At 38.1% G+C, this 22,584-nt stretch overlaps 1 protein-coding gene across 2 annotated transcripts in view; it reads right to left on the reverse strand.

Moving 5' to 3' along the window:
* Positions 1-17,719, reverse strand: part of UNC5A (unc-5 netrin receptor A) — a 211,583-nt gene extending 193,864 nt beyond the window's left edge. Inside the window, exon 1 of one of the 2 annotated variants that reach the window (XM_072401038.1) lies at positions 17,320-17,719. In XM_072401038.1, coding sequence (XP_072257139.1) covers positions 17,320-17,413 — 94 coding nt within the window. In that variant the 5' untranslated portion in view covers positions 17,414-17,719. The remainder of the gene's footprint in view (positions 1-17,319) is intronic. The other variant, XM_072401037.1, reaches the window with a different exon arrangement.
* Between the last annotated feature and the right edge of the window lie 4,865 nt (positions 17,720-22,584).

A 22,584-nucleotide genomic window follows, 5' to 3' on the forward strand; every position in this document is an offset into this window, starting at 1 on the left:
ACTTGGTACAATAACTGTAAACTGTATACTATGTTGTTATACTTTATAACGGTCTAAACAAGTACCAAATCCAGTTACCAAGTAATGATCAAGCCTCATAAAGCAAACCAAAAAAAAGGTCTTCACATTTGCTGGCTGATTCATTTTGTCTCACATGCTCCTTTTAAGACATGCACCTTACAGCTTATAGCAACAGAGGCAGTGCTGCCAAACCAGAAAGCAGTTGTCACCAGATGATGACTAACATGCTACAGGCTTGTAAATCAGCAGGAACAATGCTGACAGACACCATCCCCCTGCAACATTGTTGTCAATCACATTGTAGTGCAAGCAAGGACAGCCTACATGAGGGTGGCAACTCTGCTGCAAATTCTGAAGTTGCCACTGTATCATAAAAAGCTGCGTTGGGTGTACTTCACTGGAAGGACCACCAGGCATTTTTGAACTTGAAGTAGGAGAAAAAGTGGTGCACTTATATAAATAAAGCTTACCTTCCACTAAAATAGGTCTTTTTACGATATTTGGCCCATCTCCAGAGCTGGATCATCCACAAAGCAACCAAGGCAAAAGCCTAGCCTCCCATGGATATCCGGGAGGAGGGGTGCAACTACAATTGGTTAAAGCTATGCACCTTCCTATCACTTCACAATGCACACATTAAAGCTGCGTACACACTTCCAATTTTTGTCGTTGGAAAGGATCTTTCACGATCCTTTCCAACGACAAGGGAGTGCACGATGCATGAACGGTGCTGTACATACAGCACCGTTCATGCTCTATGGAGAGGGGAGGGGGAGAGCGACGGAGCGGCACCCTGCTGCGCGCTCTCCCCCTTCCCTTTCATTACGATCGGCTGTCGTCCATCGTCCGTGGATCCGGCAGGTACACACGGCAGATTTTCGCCGATAATTGGCCGATGCCGATTATCGGGCGATAAAAATCTGACGTGTGTACGTAGCTTAACACTTGGTGACTAATGGGACCATGCAGGTACAGATAATACAAGCAAGGTGGCCAATCAAATCCCTATCAATGTTAGTTAGGAAAGCTAAAATGCCAACAGAGTATGTGATTTGGGGAGGGGTAGTGGAGAGTGTAAGCAGATCTCCCATTTTAGTGAAAGTTCTACTTTAAGTACTGCAGCACAAATTCTTTTTAATATGAGAACGCAGTTCTGCTTTAGATGATACCTATGGTTTTGTTGAGTTTTCCTTTAAGTTAACATTCTCCCCCCAGCAAGGGATCTGCACAGCCAGCACTGCAAATGCATGGTCTCTGGCTTTTGTTCAGGTAAGGAAGATTTGAATACATTCCCATGAAGAGGTCGTGCAGTGTTAGGATGTATACAACCAGTCATAAACTACGCAACATTTTAATAAAGTAGATTTGAATAAATAAAAATCTATAACTAAGGTCTTTCTCATCACTTTTGTCCAAATAATTGGTATAACATTGATTGGAAAAGGCTGTTCTTTTCATCAATCTAATGTGGGCAATAAACAAACACATAGCTTTGCTCAATATCAAGTGGGACGGCTATCACAAAGCTAGTGGTGGATAGGCCAGTGCCGAAATCCTTTCAATATTGAATGGGGCAACCTGGTAAAACAATTACTACAATAATAAACAATTTTCCTGATTTGTGAGGATTTGCCAGATTTAGCTTGTATCTAGTTGAATAAATTACCTTTTAATAGAAATTATTCGGAATTGAAAAGTACATGTAACTTAAGACAATATTCAGACTAGCGGAGGAAACAGAGATTTCTGTGCTTGACCACCCACACCACTGTTCTGGTTCTTAAAGAACAAGTGTTTGAGCAATTTACAGTGATCTGCAGCTGATGGAACTGAACCTCTCACTACTGATGGCTGAAGGTGAGCCCAAGAGAGCATGGTTCAGAGGTGTGGGAGAGCAGTAACTGCAACCTTAACATACAGTATATGCAGGCTTATTTGTTGAAGCCATACAAACAACAATAAGGTGCAAGGAGCAGCATCCCATAGCTGCTATTAGATATTTAGATTACTGATGTCTCTTCAGTTAAAAAACAATTTCAGCCTACACAAGTCAGAGCATCTGTTGTGGATGTGTTGGTAAATAGCTCTCCTGGGTTTATATAAGTATGGGTTCTCAGATGACCAGAATACAGACACATAGCATCGGGATGTTCTGGGTGAGACGCAAAGATGCAGAACAGATAAGTTATGTGCCCTGTAATGTAATTTTGGCTGCAATGTACTTTTAAGAGATTTTTTTATGATCAGTTACTATTAATCCCATTGCCCATGATTACTGCTGTTTGCTAGCCTGACAGCTGCAAACCTGTAATTGATTCCTTTCTAATGGCTAACAAATGTTTTGAATCCTGAACCAGATTCATTCCAGGTTTGCTGGATGACCCAGCTTCACTAATGAAAGTGTATCCTCATCAGTCTTGGAGAGCTTAAATAAATCAGGCTCAATGTTAGAATTTGATGTTGCAGACCTCCAGGTAAATACCTCCCAAATGTTCCCTTAACACTAAAAACTTTGCCTGCCAGTGTTCCTCTTCACTTTCTACCTGAAATGGCCTTTGTTTCTCCCTTAAGTAAATACTCCTGACGAAACCCTATCTTTGAATTGGGGTCAAATCGAGAGATGAAAATAAAAAACATTTGTTAATCTCACGTTGCTAAAGAAACGACTACTGTTGGTTATCATAAACATTTGCCGTAAATGTGCTAGGAAATATTTAGAAATTTACTAGTCTAACTTAGCATAATAAAAACTAATGTTACCATGATCTTCACAAATGTCATCAACGAATTACAAATTTGTATGGGGAAAATAAACTGGTCTGTATTAGTCCTGAGTTCTTTACTAATGGACTGTACAAATAAATATTCCATAGTATTAATAGGTATTGTTAGGTATAATACAATGGAGCTATTAGTAGAGAATGTTCATTTAGTTTAAGCCTAGTACATACAGGCTGAATTTCACTTGCAATTTGATCACCAATCCAATAAAATGATCAGATCTAAAGTCAACAGCTGGCTAATCTTAATTACAATTTTAGGACCACTTTTGGGTCCTTGGTTAGACATAAACATATTAGAAAAGTTAGTAAATACTGACCAAAGAGGCCCAAATTGTTTTGTGTATATGAATAATCAAGAAACGCCAATTAGGAGCTCCTATCTGTGTCCTATGGGGACCTCCAATCAAGCGATAATCAGTTCAAAAACAATTGGAAAATCGGACTGGTAGCCCAATCAGTCATGCACAAAGTTGGCAGTCGATATGCTTATCTGTACTAGGCCTTAGAAGATTAAATCTTTTTGCTGCTGAAAAATGTACCTGCTTGCTGACAGTTATCTTCTTAGCATAACATTGATTTCAATGTGATGCAAATGAAAGGATTGTCAACAAGTAGTTAAATCTATTAGCAGCAAAAATATTTAATCAACCCTGTAGCCCCAGGCTTAGAAAGTAAAGCTGTGTCCACTTTGTCATCCAGTCACGTAAAAGGCAAAAAAAAAAAATACATTTTTTCCCCCCATTTCCCACGTGAATGGGAATTCACAGTAAACATTCTCTAGTCCATTAGTAAATTAACTGCAATAGTACAAGGTTGCTGACATATATTTTCAGTCACAGCAGTTTACTTTATAGTTTTTAAAAAGAATAAAACTTTCTTTGTTTTATTGGTTTCTAGTGCCATCGCATAGCAATTTAAAACAGTCTCTACAACACTCCTGACTAGACAGAATAAACACAGATTATTGCTAAAATAACAAAAATGCTACATTTTATCTGAAGCATAAACTGTAATAAATTCCAATCTGGCTAAAAAAAAAACAATTATTAATCCAAATGATTAATAAAGATAAAAAATATTATTTTCCACATTTACCAGCCCAAGTGATCATTTACTGGTAATGGGAGACCACGTGTTAAGAGCAGTTTGTAATCATTAAACAAATAATGTTTTTTATGTGAAATACAATATGATCATAAACAATGTGGTCATACTAATGTATCGCACCTCAAAATCTTATATTTCAGTACAGCAGTGAAAAGAAAACACTGCAGTTTTGGCGCATAGGCCCTTGGGTGCTATAATGATGTCCTAAGGCCAAGTGTGCATGGGCGGCACAGTGTGACCTAGACACTCTGCTTTCAGCTTCATTTGGCACAGAGGGAAGAGAGATGCTTTGTCACGGCTGGTACCTTCATTTAACTGTACAGTGAGCATGGCTGCTGTGTAGACAACTACATGGTTCAAGTCTACAGTCAGGTGAATTGGATGCCTTTTTTACTTACCCGTATATCTGATGATGAAGTACACATCTGCTTGCTGTGATCTTCAGTAAATCTTTTTTCATTTTTTTAGTGTAGAACTTGTATGCTTTTTTTTCTTTAAGATTAACAAATGTAAGTTACCTTATGTCTTGGATAATTCCATTACCTTGTGCTTGGACAGACATTCACAATAGTAGCAGGGGGGTTTGTAAAATAGTTGCCAGCATCCAGCAGCACAAATCCTGTACTATACAGAAAATTCAATACTTATTCTTTAAGGTATGTCTGTGCATTGCAATGAAAAACCCAATGGTAGTGATACAATCTGTTACAATACAATATGTTTGTTACCATAAAATAAAAACAAAATAATGCTTAGTCATACATACAGCACATGAAACCATTGTCTTTCTAGGTCAGATTAGTCAACAAGTGACAGGGTAACTTTATTAAAAACTTGAGAGAGAAATAGGAAGACCTCAATCGTTGACTCTTTGAAAATGCCAAATACCTGGCTGTCAAACTGACAATCTCTCTTCAGTTATTTGAGAGTGTGAAAAAAATTGCTTTTGGAACTATCAGAGAGATTAAAAACCACTGTGTTAGTTAAGGAAGATCATACTGTGAAAATGTGAAAGAAGCACTTGTGCTATAAGTACACAGAGAGAAGCAGTGCCCAATGGCTAGAAGGTCTATAGAAGAAGGCTAAAACTTGTAGTATTTAAACAAAACAGAACAAATCAGCTATGGCAACAAATGATAGACGAGGAAGCTTTATATAAATGAAACAAGGTACATAGAACAAAGACGAGTAGTACAAAGATCCATCAGGATCCCCTCACAAACACAATTAAACTTCATTCAGCATAGAGTTATTATGTTTACATTTATTGAATCACACCTATTTCATGTCTCTTGTTTTATAGATTCGATTTTTATAGCATTTTCTTTAAAAGTCAGTGTCTTAAACATGTTTTTTCTATGCTTGTCACTGAATTTGGCAAAACACCATAGTCTAATGCACGAGGGGCTTGCCTGGCCTCACACAAGGTCATCTACATAAGTCCTTACTGTGCTGACCTTGCCTTTCTTCAGAGATATGGTCGTCTAATGATGGCTCTGTCAAGGATGTGAAGCTAGTGATTATTTTTGTATTAATTGCACTTGTAATGAGGACTCAGGCAAAGATCTGAAGTTAAAAAGAGTCTATTTATTAATTGCACTATGAATATGTAGCATATGTTAATTTGTCTAAACTCACCTTAGTGAAATTTAAGGAGCTACCCCAGGAACCATAAACTGGAATTGCAGTGGAAGTGAAGTGGTATATGTAATATACTTTACAGATTACAGGAGCTAGGGTGGTAAGTATGAGCATTGGTTTTCCTAAGAATCATTGAAACCAAAACCTTCAACCTTGTTTCCCCCATATTTTGTTTTTTCGTCCCTTGCTCTTTTAGACTTTGCTTGTAACTAATCTTTAAAGAACACTATGAAAGCTTTTTGGAAACTTATCATATTCTATATCCATCTATAATATCAGTAATTTAATTTACTCATCCACTGCACACAGATTTCCATCCAGGACTATGACTAATTCACTGGTCCTACCTCTTAATAGTCTTTCCTTCTGCTGACTAATTACCTCCAAATTCCTAAGTACCAAACTTTTTTAGGACTACAATGTAGTACGCATATGAATTTTAATTTTGAAAATATAAACTAGTTGGTTGGCAAGTCAAATTTATCCTGCTAGTGTGGCGTATATAAGATTCCTATAATTGTTCATTATATTTTTATTTTAAGCTTTTTGTACCATTTAGGTATTTATTAGATTGTAGCAACACCCTTATACCCTGTATTTCCCGCTGTGTTGCCAAAGGTTATACATTTACTGCAAGTCCTTCCATAAGGTCCTATAAAATGTAGCAATGCTATATAAAAAAGAAACATAATAATATTACTAATAAAAGATGCCTTTCAGTACACCAGTGTCTCTAGGAAAGGAGCTTGCGGCTACTGATTTTTGGTGTTTTAAGCAACAGTATAGCATTGGTCTGAGAAATAGAATGACATTTCAGGAATTACTTTTAAAGCAAACCTATAGCAATTCCCACTGAAAACCACTTGATGTATAACTTGAATAATAATGCAAATAACTTCTGGCTCCTGCTTGTACAGCCAAGTGCTGTACAGATTTAGGTCTGTGTAAACTTAGCAGATCTTTGCTGCATCAATGTGTAGTTCTCTCCATCCTGCACATTGATCAAGAAGAGACTTGTTTAAATGTATCCCTACTACAATGATTTTTTTAATAGATAAACTGGGCATTTTTTGGGACGATCAACTGTTGTTGATCCACAGAATCCACTGTATCTTACAAATCAATTAAACATAGTACATATACAAAGTTTGGTAATTAAGTGAAAATTACCCCCAACTATTCAACACACCAGTAAAACTGTTTTCCATACCTATTGGTATTTTCATCCATGTAACTGTCACATTTTCAGATGGAAATACATAAAAAGTAATAATGGCCAGCAATGAACATAATAGCTTAGTGGGTTCAGAATCCTTTTTTAGATGCTGACCTAGAATTGTCAAATCGTTATAATTTTCATAACCAAAAAATTAAGTGAAGTCATTTTTTTCATACAGTATAAACACCTGACCCATAATTTTATTGCAAGAAGCAATTAAAATTGAGAAGGAAATGGGTTAGCATAGAAGTCAATAGAGCATGGGGACTTTATTCTGAACAGTTAAAATACTCTAGAGGAAGGCTGAGCAGCATCCTGCCTTCCTGACAAACAATCAACAAATTTAAAAGGTCTTCATTTTGTGTGATTGCTAAAAAGGGAGCCCTGTGATATGAACTGAATTACAGCTGGCCAGGCTTGCCCAGTGTTTTGAAGCAGCTAGTTTACAGAGCCACTGGTGAGCCAGCGAGAAAACAAGACATGGCACTGGAGAGACAAAGAGCTTTGATCAGTTTCCTGAGCCCCGAGGACACAACAGCAATTAGAAGAAGGAGGGATCCCTGGGTAGCCCCTTAAAAGATGCATTTAGAAGTAGTTTGCAGTGACAAATTTCACTGCCTGTTATGCGCCATTAGCAAGCACAATTAATAAACCAGTCTTTAAGCCAGAACCCAGAAGTACAACCACAACAAAAATCCTCTGCATATAATGAAAAAGAATAGCACTGTGTGAATATGTACTGTTATAGAAGGTAATATTTGATGACATTGGGATTGGTATATTGAAGGAAAAAGGTTGTTTGTGATACTCAAATGTGATAAAAAGAATCATGTATTTCTATTACATTCCCTGTGTATTTAAAGCTGAACTCCAGCCTCAGATTTCAGTCTTGCATGGTTATACAGGCTTGTCTCCTGTATTGCAACTACTTATGGTTTGCATTGATGGTATCACTATTTTTAAAATCATTTATACAATGAAGGCGGAAAGGTTTTATTTAGTAATTTCATAAGAATTATTATGAGGATGTCAAGGAGGGGAACAACCAAGGTAACTAAATTTTTTCAGATTAAACTGCAGCTTTAAAATGAACACAGGTTACTTTGTTGGCCATACTTTACGCTTTAAGCAGTAATATTTGGCATGATATGAGCTTCTGTTGGCTACTTTGTCTTAGCCATTGAATTTTAACAAAACTGCACATTTTACATTTAAATCTCCCAAGTGTTCAATAGTTGCTATAAAATAATATCAAGGCACCTATCATACCATATGTGGGGTAATTTCCTAGGCAAAATATTACAGCTGCTAATTTGTGGATCCCTAAAATACTAACCCACTTTCTGTGGGTCTATGGCTTTCCAGGGTCAACAAAATTATGCTTTGGAACCTATGAAATTATCCATGGATCCTAAGAAAAATTTAACTCTACATGGGGGGATTTGCTTTTCTATAGGGACACACTGACTTAATCTGGACCCCTTTGCTTCTAGTTAAGCTGTTTGTTTAGGGCTATGTTTCCCTGATTTTTCTACCTGTCAGGTTTGTACCTTTTGCTGTGGAAATGAACTCATTGCTGAACTCGATTAGCTTGATTCAACGTGAATTGACCTAATCTTTGTGTTCCCTTTCTACAAAACCATGTTGACAACTGTATTTACCTTTTTCTTTTTATAGTTTGTTTCAGTTTTTTTTATGAATGTAAAAAAGATGTTATTATCATGGCTTAGTAATGCATTGCATGAGAATAAACACAAATTGAAATGTTTACCAACCCTGTAGTTTCCAGCAGCATTTTGTTGTCCTGCAAATTTGTAACATAGCATTGATAAACATGCAAAAAATCTTGATCACTGGAACCTTAAAACAAAAACTCATATTTTACATTTTTTTCTGCTCTATGCTTTAAGGAAGGGTGGTACAATCAATAATATATACATGTAGGCCTTGAAGCATCCATTTGTGACCAATTAAAAATGTGTTTCCTGCAATGTAGTAACAAAATATAAATAAAACTGTTTTTTCTATATCAATTTTTTTTCTAGGGATGTCATCTGCAGCCTGGCATCTGTAGCCTGGCATCTGTAACCAGCCAATTATATAAAACATGAACATTTCCCATTTGACAATAGACACCTTAAAAGACTGTAGTAAGTTCAGTAATTACTGCCCTACTTTAGAATATTAATTTCCTACAGTTACAAAGAAACTGATGGTGTTAAGGAACCCATGGACATTACATGATTGATTGATCCTGCTGATTTTGGCTAAATCAGGAGACATATGGGGCGTTTATAGGTGCCTTCACACCTCAGCAGACACCTTCAGGGAAGAGATCTTGGAGGAAAAAGTCTCTTGGCTGCTTTTTCCTGATAACCAACAGCTGTTCCTCTAAGATAAGTATTGCACAAGATGTGATTGCTGCTCATAGTCAGGCTCATACTCTCACAGGATACAAAAATGTATATCTACATTCTAGTTGGCTGAAATTTAGATCTACATCAGTCTAATCATGAGTACATGTCCTACAACATCAAATGTTAACTAACGGTATGGCTAGCTATATACTTCAGATGGATTTCATTTCTACATAGAAGACTACGGTGTGAAGGACAAAATCAAGGATACCTTTTTGCTTTCTTTAATTGGGAAGTTTATTAGAATACATTAACCTATAGATGTTTCTTTGCACATTTACTCATAAATGCTTCATAGTCTTCTTTTGTAAACCTTGAAAAACCATGATATTCATTCTCAGCTGTACTGCCTTACCAGGAATGAAATTAAATCTGTATTTTTTGTAACTTCCAGGGCACTTACAGTATACTATGGTGGTCTATCAGTACACTGGCCCCTGCTGCAAAAGACGGCGACAACCCAATGTTAGTTGGGTATATTTTTTGGCAATTGTTACAGTGTGAACAGTTCTTATGAGTTTCTAGCCTTCATTTGCAGCATTTTCTGGGTCAGTAACTCATCAATACTCCAACAAAACATTTAGCATTTTTATAGAAAGGAAAGTAATGTTAGCCCTCATTGTTTTCCAATGACAGGTTCAATTTATATAAAATGGCTAATTTCTCAAAACTCCTTGCAAACCAACTGCCATGACTATAAGCTAAAAACCATGTATCCTACCCGACAAAAAGACTGTAAGGAGAGATGGAATAAAGTTATTAAGCAAGATATTTCATTAGGAATACTCACATAGAAGTCTATGAAGAGAAAGGGTGAGGTACAGGCATGGTTAAATGGAAATCATCCATGAAAACAGGAAAAGGAAAGAAGGATAAGTATCTGACAAGGATACTTATATTGTTCCTACTTATGAATTCCATAACAATTCATCTTGCAGGATTATCATGTTCAATCCAATTAATCTAAATCAGATCTCATGGTATTCTAGGACACTGGGAATCTGTACACCTTTGTATCTTTCTTGTTTTTCTTTCATGTAAAAGATCAGATTATTTGATTTTATCTTCTCCATAGCCAATGTCCTGTTTGGACCTTTGAATGCTAGACCTATAAACAGGCCAATTTATCCCACCATAATAAATGCCATTTTTCCAATATTCCAATATATAAAACTGGTATTCAAGTACAAAACAAACATGCTTCATGCTCTGCAACTGGTTTCGGTTTCAATTTTTAAACAGAAATGTGAGTGTTATGTGACAGTGAATTCAGCAGATATTTCTGACACAACATTCTTTATGGTAAAAACTCTGTTACCTATTTTAATTTCCCTGGAAAATATAGTGTCACAAAATGTGGATGGATTTATTTCATGATGTGTGTATTTCCACACAATATAAGAACTGTAAAAGATTTGTAAAGTCATACATATATCGAGTTCCATCCACTTTGACTGTGCTATACAGCTTTTATAGAGCAATAAGAATAAAAATATTTTTTGAACCCTGCTACCTGACTTGTGGGGACCTTTGGCACTCATTGTGTGTCCTGGGAGCCCCTACAGACAGTATTCAGCATTTTAGTGCACATAAGCCACTGCAATAACATATACTTTAGTAGATATATATTTTGCTTTATTATTTTCACACTGTTTTCCTTTTTGTGCTGTCCATTCCTTCGTTTTTTAATTTTTTTTTAATCACTGATCTTTTATAATAGATATGGTAAAACAAATATAAAACGTGGAAGCACTGATTTGCTAAGGTTTGTAAAATCAGTGATATCTAGAAGTCATTATTATTAATATTATTTTTTTTATAACACACCAAAATGTTACACAATGCTGTACAGAAAATAGGGACAGTAGATAAACTGCATACATACAAGGTGCAAAGTATCCAGTCAAAGCGCTGAGGAGAGTAGTATACAACAGGTAGGAGAGATGACATTGTGGCTAAATAATGATAGTTGAGAGAAAGTGTTAAAGGTAAAAGACAGCCTAATGGGACAAGAGAGTTTAAGAGAAAGGGAGCAGTTGCAGAGAAGTCTTGGAACCATGAATGCTAAAAGGTTATAGGTGAGAAAATTGGAGGCCTGTGGAGGAGTACTGAGGGCAGTTAAGATGTTTTTTTTTTTTCTATTAGCATAAAAATGGTATTGAAGTCCAAAGGAAGATACGAGGGAGGATGTGTAAAATATCATGTAATATCTTTCCAGCCTATGATTAACTTCTAAAGCAGTCTTTCTTGATTTTTTTATCATGGAGGAACCCTTGAAGTAACTTTCAGATCTCAGGTAACCCCTACTATAAAAAAAATATCCACAGCTCACAGTACATTAGTGTGGTGGTCAGTGGAAAAATGCCTCTTACATGGCCGGCCAGTGGTAAGAATGTCATCCCTACAGATAGCTAAAAAAAATCATTGGTGTCACTTAACCTGACCGAAAAGGCACCTGATTAAGAAACACTGTTCAAGAGCTTGTTCCCATGATAAAACACCTACAGTATGTTCCTGTTCTAGCAGAAAGTCTACAAACACGTATCATTTCCCAACGCATGTCTGCAGTCTTTCTGTGGTTTACCATTCACTAAATACAATCAGTGGTGCTGGCAGTGCCACGGGCTGCACTCATGAACTTATGTTGAGTTAACCACCGATTTTACACCGATACAAACCTGTGTAAGTTTGATAGTAAAATTTAATGTCACTTTACGGTCACATGACCATGTTGGAATACTACTTATTAATACCTATTATTATTTAACAAATATACATCCTAATAATATGAAATACAGCTGGAGAAAACACAGAGGAAAGAGAATTTGGGGTGAATTGGTGATTTTATGAGTAAGACAAACAGGAGAACTCAATGCCAATCAAACACATCTTTAACTTAACAAACTTAACAAAGGAAATAAGGCCACTAGTGTTTAAACCAATATCTATAAATGCATAAAATATCTGTAAGGATCTTACAAACTTTTTATTCTATTGATTAGACAAAGGGCAAATATATATTAACTGTGTATATAGGAAAGATGATTTTGCTAGGATAGTAAGATGTTCTTTACAATAAGAATGCTCAAGGGTAAACTATCATAGAAATGTAATATAATTACTTACATGTGCACAAGGTTTGAAATAGTCCTTCTGTACCTTCTAGTAGGATAGGCAAGAGCTCAGATAACTCACCTACCTCACCTGTAACTTGTGCATGTACTGCAAAGACGAAACTGGAAGTGGTGGTGTCATCTTCTTAGACAAGTAGTGTGTAAATCAAAAGTGTAGCTGAACAGATTTCAAATTATTTGGATGGGAAACAGTTTGCACATATTTATCTGAAACGTGTATTTAGCTGTTAGCCTGCAGTTTCACTTTGATCTATTGCTTTACAATGACATATTTAATCAAAGTAGCAGGAAAAATATAATAAGGATTCTTTCATTTAAAGTTCTCACATTTTTATTAGTTGCAGTATTGCACAGATTTATTTAAGTAAAATCTGCTAGGGTTTACAGAGTTTGAAGCAAATAAAATGTTGGAAAACAGAATATCTATGTCTAAATGTCTAAAAGCTCAGGAAGGATGTAACATATACCGTATATCCTTCTTTACACCTACTCCTACTGAGAGTATATGAGTATCCAAATCTCAACTCAGTAAACCACCTCAGCAATTCTGTGGATCCCTTATTGGTTCATATTTTTCTTGCACAGTGGCCCAAAAAGTGATTTCATATTATGATACGAATGACCTCACACTCCAAAATGGTAAGGGTTCCAATGGATTCCCTTACCAGGTGACTATTAATGCTGGTTATCCATGCAATGTAAACCAATTTACAAAGCATATATATAATAACAAATTAAAAACATTCATATGAGAAAAGTATTTTTTTGCTTTTTCAGTTATTGCTACCCATTTTAATCTGCATATTTATTTCATGTTGAGTTCAGTTATTACTTTACCCTGTTGGGTTGCTGCTTAAAGGAGTCTGTTGTGTATTTTCATTAAATTATTCTTTTGAGTTATTAGTTTAAACTTTACCAAATTACTAAGTTATACAAGTGCATTTTATTGATTTCTTCTTTTTACTTGCCTGCTGTTCATGATGTTTTCATGATTGAATTTCACTTATAAAGTTGTACAATAAATTCTCTTAGTGTGTATCTGTATGCCAGTCTTCCCTGTAGTCAGAACATATTATTTTCAGTAAAGTTCTATAGACAGGGCTCTTGAACGTGGAATAAAAGGATACGTAAATATGGATGCTTCACACACACACACACACACACATATATATATATATATATATATATATATATACGCATAGAAACTATAATAATACTATTATTTACCTAAACACAATCACGTTAACACAGGTACAACTTTGGGAATAAAAGTTAAAGCCTTTACTAGGCTTACAATGAAGGAACCCACTGTTTCCCCATGTGGATTGTGGCATTCATGTTCTTATTATCTTGTTTATTAGAGGTATTGTCATTGTATAAATTGTAATCTCTAACAAAAATTTGGATTGTAGAATATTTTATTTGTGGATTCCTTATTACCATATTCCAAGGTTTGAATCCACAATCGTATTATTTCGCCTATCATTGGATTACAACCTGCTTTTCATAAACATTAAAGGATGCTGAACAATTTTTGTATTATCTACTGGCAAGTTTCATAGAACCAGGTAATTGCTTTTTACATTACAGAGGCACTAATTATATCAAGTGAAATGTGGTAAATGACTAGAGGAGTGAACAAGTGCTTTATTTGGAGATTACAATGGTTGAAGTGAAAACAATGTAAGATTTTAAAGGATACAAGAAATGGATGTGTGGGTAGCAGATGTTTAATGATGTAAGCCCTTGGGTTAGGTTTCTTGACACAAGCTTTTACTGGTTATGGTTTCCACAGCTGGTATGCTGACCAGCTTCATTAGATGTCAGCCAGATGTTAGCTAATGTTCTTACCATTGATAAATTCAAAAGAAATATTTATTTTTGGTCCAACATGCATTTTATTATGAATGCCCAACAGATTGGTAATCTTGTTCCAGCTCATGTCTGTACAGACAATGGGCTATTATAGGTAATTTGAAGGACTATTTCCGCTATACCAGTGAAGCCCAGCTGTGGACATTCATAGCCAATCCACTACAAAAAAATTATTCAAACCTCTGTAAATAACTCTGGCTGGTTTGAGCATTAAATGGTAATGTTTTTTTTGAGCTGTTGGTTAAAATACAAATCAAATCTTTTGTAAGTGCCTTTAAAATGATTGATGATGCCAATGGCGGAGAAGTCATGCATGATGCTGGCTACAGATTCTTAATTTTGGCTATGCACATATGTTATAGTCTGCATTAGACAGTAAAGAACACAAAGCATCAATCACGTGACATCAAATCATGAATGCTCCTCTCCCATTTCAAAAATCCTCCCATATACCTCTTTGAGGTCATCAAGTTGTCCTTACACTACATGTCTGCCATCTCAGTCTCGATCGGCTTAGATAACGCTGAAGATTCAATGCCAGCCTTGGCAGAAGGTGACCTACACCTTGTTGTCAATGTAAGATTCAGTAATATAACTTCAACCAGAGTTTGATAGATATTTAGTACTGAATATTAGAACATAATCACTGTAATGATTCAGTTATGTCCCACCTAACATATTCAAGTAGAAATATCAATTTATCCCAGCACCTTTCTAGTAACTCTCACAGGAAATCTGTGAAGGGCTGGAGTAGTGCCCAGCACATCTGACCAGCGAAGGTTCACTATGATATGCCAACACAACATCTGGCACATCTGGTTTGCAATAGCAGTGCAAGATGTTAGATATCTCTCTCTCCATAAAGAACAGGTGTCACCTTTTACTATCAGGATAGCCTGACCAGCATGAAAGTATTAAGTGCTTTAAAATCAATCTTTTAAACTACCTAATCTATCTATCCATCTATCGCATCAATTAGTATACACAAGTGCTTTTATGAAAAGGTAATTAGATGGGTATTTAAGTATAAATAATCAGGCTTGTGTTCTGCATATATTGTGAAAATATATATAAAATGATTGGCACTTGCATTGTTACTAATCTTGCAGTAATAATACATTTCTCTTTACACCAGGATCTTTAGATGCACAATACACATTGTTGCTTTATTGAACACAAGCACACAAGCAGAGAGCTAGACACATCACGTCCTTTCTGCACAGCCACACGTTTTGCCTGTGTTTTCTACTACAAAGAACTTCAGCATAAACGTACAGGCTTGAACGACCTAAACGCATTCATTCAGGGTCTTCACATTCCCTAATGCAATCATATAGCGAACGAGGTGGAACAGAATGACATTCACACTCCAGGTACTAATGTATTTTCACACAGGCAACAAATATTGCAGGACAAGTAGATACCTATCTGCAACAAAAGCTCATTACTGCCACTGAAATACAGACACAGGCACTTAGTGCTCCCAGACATACACATCTATGTGCCCCTACACAGACACCCAAACTCCTGACTAATGGACGGCAAGCGGAATTGTTTTAAAACACAAACTCTTTTAATCTGAGATTCTAAACAGACAAAGGAATAGATATCCAGTCCATAAACCTTGTAAAGCCAACACAAATCTAGATGTACACCTGCTCACAATATAACAATACATTTAGTTCATGGTACAATGTGCTCCATAGTAAACATGTGAGCACTGCAGAGCTATAGACAGGATCATTAATGTCCCCAAAGGTATAGTAGTTCTGTACCGCCATCAGTAATAAAACTGGAGCAATGAATACAGAGAACAAATGATCTATCTATATTTATCTATCTTGCTGCCTACCCATGTTGTAAATTGTAGTTCTTGCTAATGAAGAGAAATGTCTTTAGTTCAGATTGAGTTTTGTCACCTGAACAAGTGATTAAGATCCCCCAGGAAAATAATGTTCTGCAGAATGCCAAATTGTAAAACATTCCCTGTGAGTTGCACTAAATCAGCCAATAGTGCAGTTCTAGGCCCTGTTTGTGATGAGTTATTATCAGTGTTTTCTGCAAAGGCAGGATCCAGTAAATAATAAAGCAAAGTGAATCCTTGGCTTCCTGACCTCATCTATAATACCCTGTCTGCCCGCATGTAATTCTGACCCTGGTAACACACAGGGATACCTTAGCATTACCTCTGTGTGGTATATAGGCCAATCAAGCATGCAATGTATGTGATCTCTAGGGGGAAATGTTTGTAGACGATTGCTGAACTTCACAGTGCTGAGAAAGTATTTACAGAAATGTGATTTTTTACTTTGTCGGCTATTTGCATGTCCGTAGGAAATTGTACTTCTGCTGACGGAACTGCAATAGAATGCGTGCAAGCTGTTCATCCGTAATAACTGTGAGCCCAGTCGTCAATATTCAGCATCCATACTCCTATACACACACTGCATAGTAGCACAAAGAATATTTGGCTGCTAGCCTTGTATCACAGTCCAACCTGTCTATATTACAATCACAGGGGAACCCTAGAAATCATTTGTACATCTTGGGGTAATATATATAAATGCTGCCAGTGGAGTGAATGGCCAGCTAATGTTGATGATGAGAATGCCACCCTTACAGGAGAAGGTGTCATGCTCCTGGCTCTGCCAGGTGGCATTGGCCCCCAAACCAAGGCACGGGTCAATCAGGCAAAGCATTGGGTGCCCTGTATGAGAATGGCTCCTGCGAAGGATTCAGCATACATTGTAGAACTTAATGCAAAGTGTAGCTGGTATATAAAAAAAATACCAATGTCAGTGCCAATGCTTGCAGACTCTTCAAAGCCCTGGTATCTGCCATGGCCCCAGCTAATTTCCTTCTGTAACTTATATACAAGCCATAGATACCAGCAATGTCCTCCTGCATATCTTGTGATGCATGTAATGTGTGTATGACATACCGCAGTACATGGAGTGTATGGCGCTGCCCTATACCCATCTCTTGTGAGGGGAGACAAGCTAAAGCCCCACACATGGGCACATGAGGTACACATGGGCACAGAGCTGGCAGCACACGAGTGACTAGCCAAGCACACAACTTCCCATTGTAGCTGCCACACAAGTTGGACATGTCAAACTCACCAGAGGGAGGAAGCTGCAAACTGAGAAAGCCACTGACCAGCAGGAAACATGCTGCTCCCATTCTGCTGTCCAAGTCCCCCGGCCATGAGCCCATTGCAGAGCACAAGTTGAGCTGTCACTGGCTATGACGAGAGAGAAGTGACAAGGGGACAGGTTTTAGGGTATTCCTCCATTCCGCAGTACATGGCAGTCTTCTGTCACTGAGCCCTCCATAGGCGCTGCACCCCGTGTAAGTGTAGCTCAGCACCTGGCCACACCGGAGCGGTCTCCAGGCAATGCACACGGCTGCTCCTCACTCTCCCGTGCTGGCTTATGGGCTCTGCCACAGCAATGCAGAGTGCTGAGGGGGGAATCAGCCAGTCAGCGAGCGAGTCAGGAAGGGACATGCAGGCACGCGCAGGGAAAACCCGGCCCGGATCACAGCTGGTTGGACGGAGCGGAGGAGACGCAACAGCTGGTTATAGTGACGGCTTGTGTGAGTAGAGGAAACAGCACTGCTGCTGCCGCAGGCATCCTAACCCCAGCTGCTGCCTGTCAGGGAGGGGGGAGGGATGCAGATGTATGCAAGAATTCCTTCATAGACATTATGGATCAGCAGGCACCCTCCTGACTCCTGGAAAGTGAGGCTTTTAGGGAAAGAATTGACAGTGGTCAGTGGTGCCAGGGGAACAGCAAGAGGGAAAGGAAAGAGTTACCTGGTCCTGTTTAGGAGAAGGGGGGCTCAAGGGGAAGCAGGAAGTGTGAAGCCCTCTCTCAGGATAGACAGGTGGTTGGTAGGCAGGTGGGGGGAGGGGGTAATGTGTACAGGGGTATGACAGGCTGTGAGGTCCCAGCTATTCTAGTCAGTTAGGGTTTATTACTCAGATATACACAAAATGAAGGGTCCTCTTTGTATGAGAAATGGGGAATATATATATATATATATATCATGGAAATGGGATTCCAAGGGGAACACAGGCATGCTGGGACTTGTGGTTCTGATGCACCTCATTTCACAAAGCTTTATTATGTTATCATTATATCCCAGATGAACAGAACACATATATGGTATGCGTCCATTAGAGCAGAACTATCATCACATTTGTAACAGGGTAGCTCTTTCTTACATAGCGCCATCATATTACACAGCGCTGTACAAAGTCCATAGTCATGTCACTAGCTGTCCCTCAAAGGGGCTCACAATCTAATGTCCCTACCTCAGACATATGTTATTAATGTAGTCTAAGGTCAAGCCAAATAACCTAACTGCATGTTTTTGGAATGTGGGAAGAAACCAGAGTAGCCAGAGAAAACCCACGCAAACCTGCAAACTCCATGCAGATAGTGATAGAGATTCAAACCTGGGAGCTAGCACTGCAAAGGCCGGAGCACTAACCACTGAGCCACCGTGCTGCCCATTAATATGTCATAGAAAAATGTTTGTTTTTTTAACACTTTTCCCAGGTGAAATATTTTATTGGATATATACATCACATATCCCAGGGGGCTGTGGGCTGCTCTTTCTGCACATGTCTATGATCAGGCATGCGTCATATGGGGCTTTACTTTAATTTAAAAAAAAAGTGCTCATCTCACACATGCGCAGTGGGATCGACACCCTTTTCTTTCACATTTGCAGGAAGACACGTCATCTGATCTCACGTATATGCAGAGCATGATTGGGTGATGTGAGCGGATCCCAGAAAATAGAAATCGGAATCACCCGCTGTTCCATCTGCATTGAAAAGGATAGGGAAGCCGAGACAGAACGGAACTCACTGGGCTCGGTTTGTGGAGGAATCGAGGGTTTTTCACCGTTAAAGTTCTATAGTATTTTCTTTCGAGAAAGATCTAACACTGGAGGATTCCTTGCCAATGTGTGGTGAACTCATTTTGTGAATACACACCTATGAGTAATTTGCTAGGAAAATAAAACATTTTACATTGTGATCTTGTCATTTTTTTTCACTTCCCATTTTAGAGTGGCAGCTTTGCATGAGCTGATACCAAGGCCGGTGCAGTGTTGTCATTGCAGTATGCATTGCATTATATGTCAGCAGGTACAGGTAGAATACTTCCATACAACCACACCACAATCCTGGTGATTGAAAAATTTCATGAAAACCTGTGACGCTTTTGGAACAGAAATCTAGAAATCAGTGTAACGCTCAGGTGGTTAAAGCAGAAGGCAGGAAGCAATCTGGAAAAAAGAAAACCAGAATATAATTTTGAAACTATTTTAATTCTATAAACCCAGTGATGCACATAATGGAGGCTTCATGTGTAGCCAAATGTTTTTGGGTTTTTTTTCGGTGTAGAGAGTTTTACTATACAGATTTAATATTCAGAAATATATATTTATAGTTAAAAAAAAACATTTTGTACATTTTTTCATTTGCTCACAATAGTTTACAGTCACAGCTTGCTGATTTGCTTGGAAAAAAACATGTGATTATGATTGGCTATCTTGGCATACACATGATCAGAGACTACACTGATTGATTCCTGTTTATTAGTGTGAGATCCTAGAACTAGAAGCACATACAGGTGCATGGTGCTTATTCCCAGATGGATCACTGTGTATGCCTAAGAATGTTATCCTACAGACTGGGATTGAAAAGGGATTTATGTACGACAAATGGAGCGTACTCGAAAATCAGTCAACAGAGCTCAATATATAGCAGTTATTCTGAAACTTTTTAACATGGGAGAAAGTTTGAAATAACTTTAGTTTCTACAAAACCCTGGTTGAGAAACACTGCTATATAGCATGTTCTACTTTTTATTGTAATAGGAATGGCTACTAATTTCTCTTATCACTGTTTGTTCACAATCTGTGGGTGTACAGACCTGCAAATGTATCTGAATTGCAACAAAATAAAATCTAGTCTCTTGCCCTGACCAACTCAGGTTTATTGTATGGAAGAGTTCTTGACAGATAAAACAGGCCTCTTATATGCCTGGAGTTCAGGTTTACCTAGTCCCTACACTTGTCACGTGATTGGCTGTGCATTGTAGAGACGGCGTGTAGAATACAAGATATGCTTTGCAAAATAAATCCATCTGCACGCAAACCATAAAATATGTGTATTACTACTGTGTACCTAGCTGTTTCACTGTAGTATTTCTTTAATTTCCAATGCTTCACATGCCAGTGTAACGTGGACTACGTGAGAACAACGCAGACGCTGAACAATCCAAAAATGTACTCAGGTCTCTTACAATGATGTAGCAGTTGACAATAATTGAAGCAAACTTGGCTTGGGTACGTAGTGAAAATATTTGGTTGTTCAGTAGCAATCAAGAAGCTGCCAATGTAGCAGAGCCCGTCCACAGCAATTTAATTTCCTAATATATTAAGAATAGCTAATAAGATTTGCATTGAAAACAAGACGTGTGGTTCTGCGCTACTGCTCAGACATAAAGAATAAGAATAGACACACACACACCGACATTGAGCAAACAGAACAAAGGAAGTGGTAGCATCCTATGGACATCAAGACATTTCCGCATTAAAAGTCTGGTACAGTAACAAGAAATAAAATGAAAATAACTGCCTTGCCTGGAAATTAGAACAATGTGGTTAAGTAATGCTGCTTTTACGCAGAAAAACATTTTTCAACAATATATAGCTGTATATAAAACAGTGCTTTGCTATCGATAACGTGCTCATGCAGAAATGCTGCTGATTGAGTTTTGTTGGAGTTTTATTGTTTGCTTATGTCATGTAACTGTTAATTATGTGACCCCCTTGATCATATGAAATTTAGATTTATGGACAGTGTCCATTGCGCTAGATGAAGCCGGAACTGTGAAGCTAGTCAAGCAGATGGACTCTGACTGTGTGACAGTAATCAAGCGGCTTTGGTTTTCCTTTTCCTGTGACTACTTCCATTAGAGTTACATTATCTTGTCCTGTAGCTTCAGTCTTCCCACAGCAACAGCCACATTCCGATTCCTAGACCAAACAGCAATTCCTGAGGATTTATATTGAGGTCAGTGAAGCTGAACGACATCAGTTTCAGATGTATTAAATGAAGTAGATGTAGTAGATGATCCAAGGGGCGCAGTATGACACTGATCTTGAGCAGAATCAAACTCCAGTGTATTTTATTGCATTGGTAAGGGTTAGAGCAGTGGTAGTAAACCTACATGAGGGTCTTAGGTGCAGCTTCTGTGCATTAGGTTACACATTATATTCTGTAGATGTAATGTTACAAATCGCTATTATAAACTGAATTCATACAAAGTTTGTCAGATACTGAAGACATGACACTGCTTGGTGGGTTTTCAGGTAGAATGTAAGTCATTTTTGAGTTAAAAAGGTTCTTTTTTGAATCAGACAATTGTGTTTTTCCAACTGGACTCACGTGCTCACCTTAATATGATGCAAAAATCATGGTTGATTCAATGGGCCTGATTTAATGAAGCACTCCAAGGCTGGAGAGGATACACTTTCATTAGTGAAGCTGGGCCATCTAGCAAACCTGGAATAGATTTCTTCAAAGTAATTTGCTATTTGCAAACAAATGTTTTCAATCCTGGACCAGATCCAGCCCAGGTTTGTTGGATCACCCAGCTTTACTGATGAAAGTGTATTCTCTCTAGCCTTGGAGAGCTATAATAAATCAGGCCCAATGACTAAAAGCTGCGCAGGCCCTGAAGCAGTGCAGCATCCTTAAAACCATAACATAGTTACCACCAAGCTTCACAGTTGGTATCTTCAGTTTTGACCAAACATGTCTAATGTTACTGTGTTACTTTAGTAAACAGCTCATTATATGGTTATTAGCAGCAAACAGAGAGGCCCGTAGCAGGGAAATGTGCGAGGGCCTGCATGACAGGCGTGCTCGGGCTGCACAAGGAAAGAGGGGGGAGAAAGGGTTAAGGTGGAGTTATGCGGGGAAGCAAAGGGGGAGAGAGAAGGTCAGGTCAAAAGTTTAAGGGGAGGAGATAGGAGGAGGTAAAAGGAGAGTGCAACAGAAGTCCAGGACAGTTTTTCGAGAAAGGAAATTGCCCACCCACCCGCCCTAATAGTTCGGTGTGGTGGCGGTTGAGGTTTGGTGGAAGGTAAGAGTCGGGATTAATTATGGTTGGGGGACACCCGAGGTGGTGGTGAAATCCCCCCTTTTAAGTGGTGAAAGGTGGAGGCCCCTGAGAGGGTGTAGAGCGGCTAGGGGCCAGAATGATGTGGCGGTTGGATTGTTATTGAGATTGGTGGTGGCGGACTTTACCTTCCGGACCTGCAACCTAGTTGTTGGCAATATGTTTGGGTTATAGTAGGAA

Source organism: Pyxicephalus adspersus, chromosome 2 (genome assembly GCF_032062135.1).
Source record: "Pyxicephalus adspersus chromosome 2, UCB_Pads_2.0, whole genome shotgun sequence".
Lineage (NCBI taxonomy): Eukaryota > Metazoa > Chordata > Amphibia > Anura > Pyxicephalidae > Pyxicephalus > Pyxicephalus adspersus.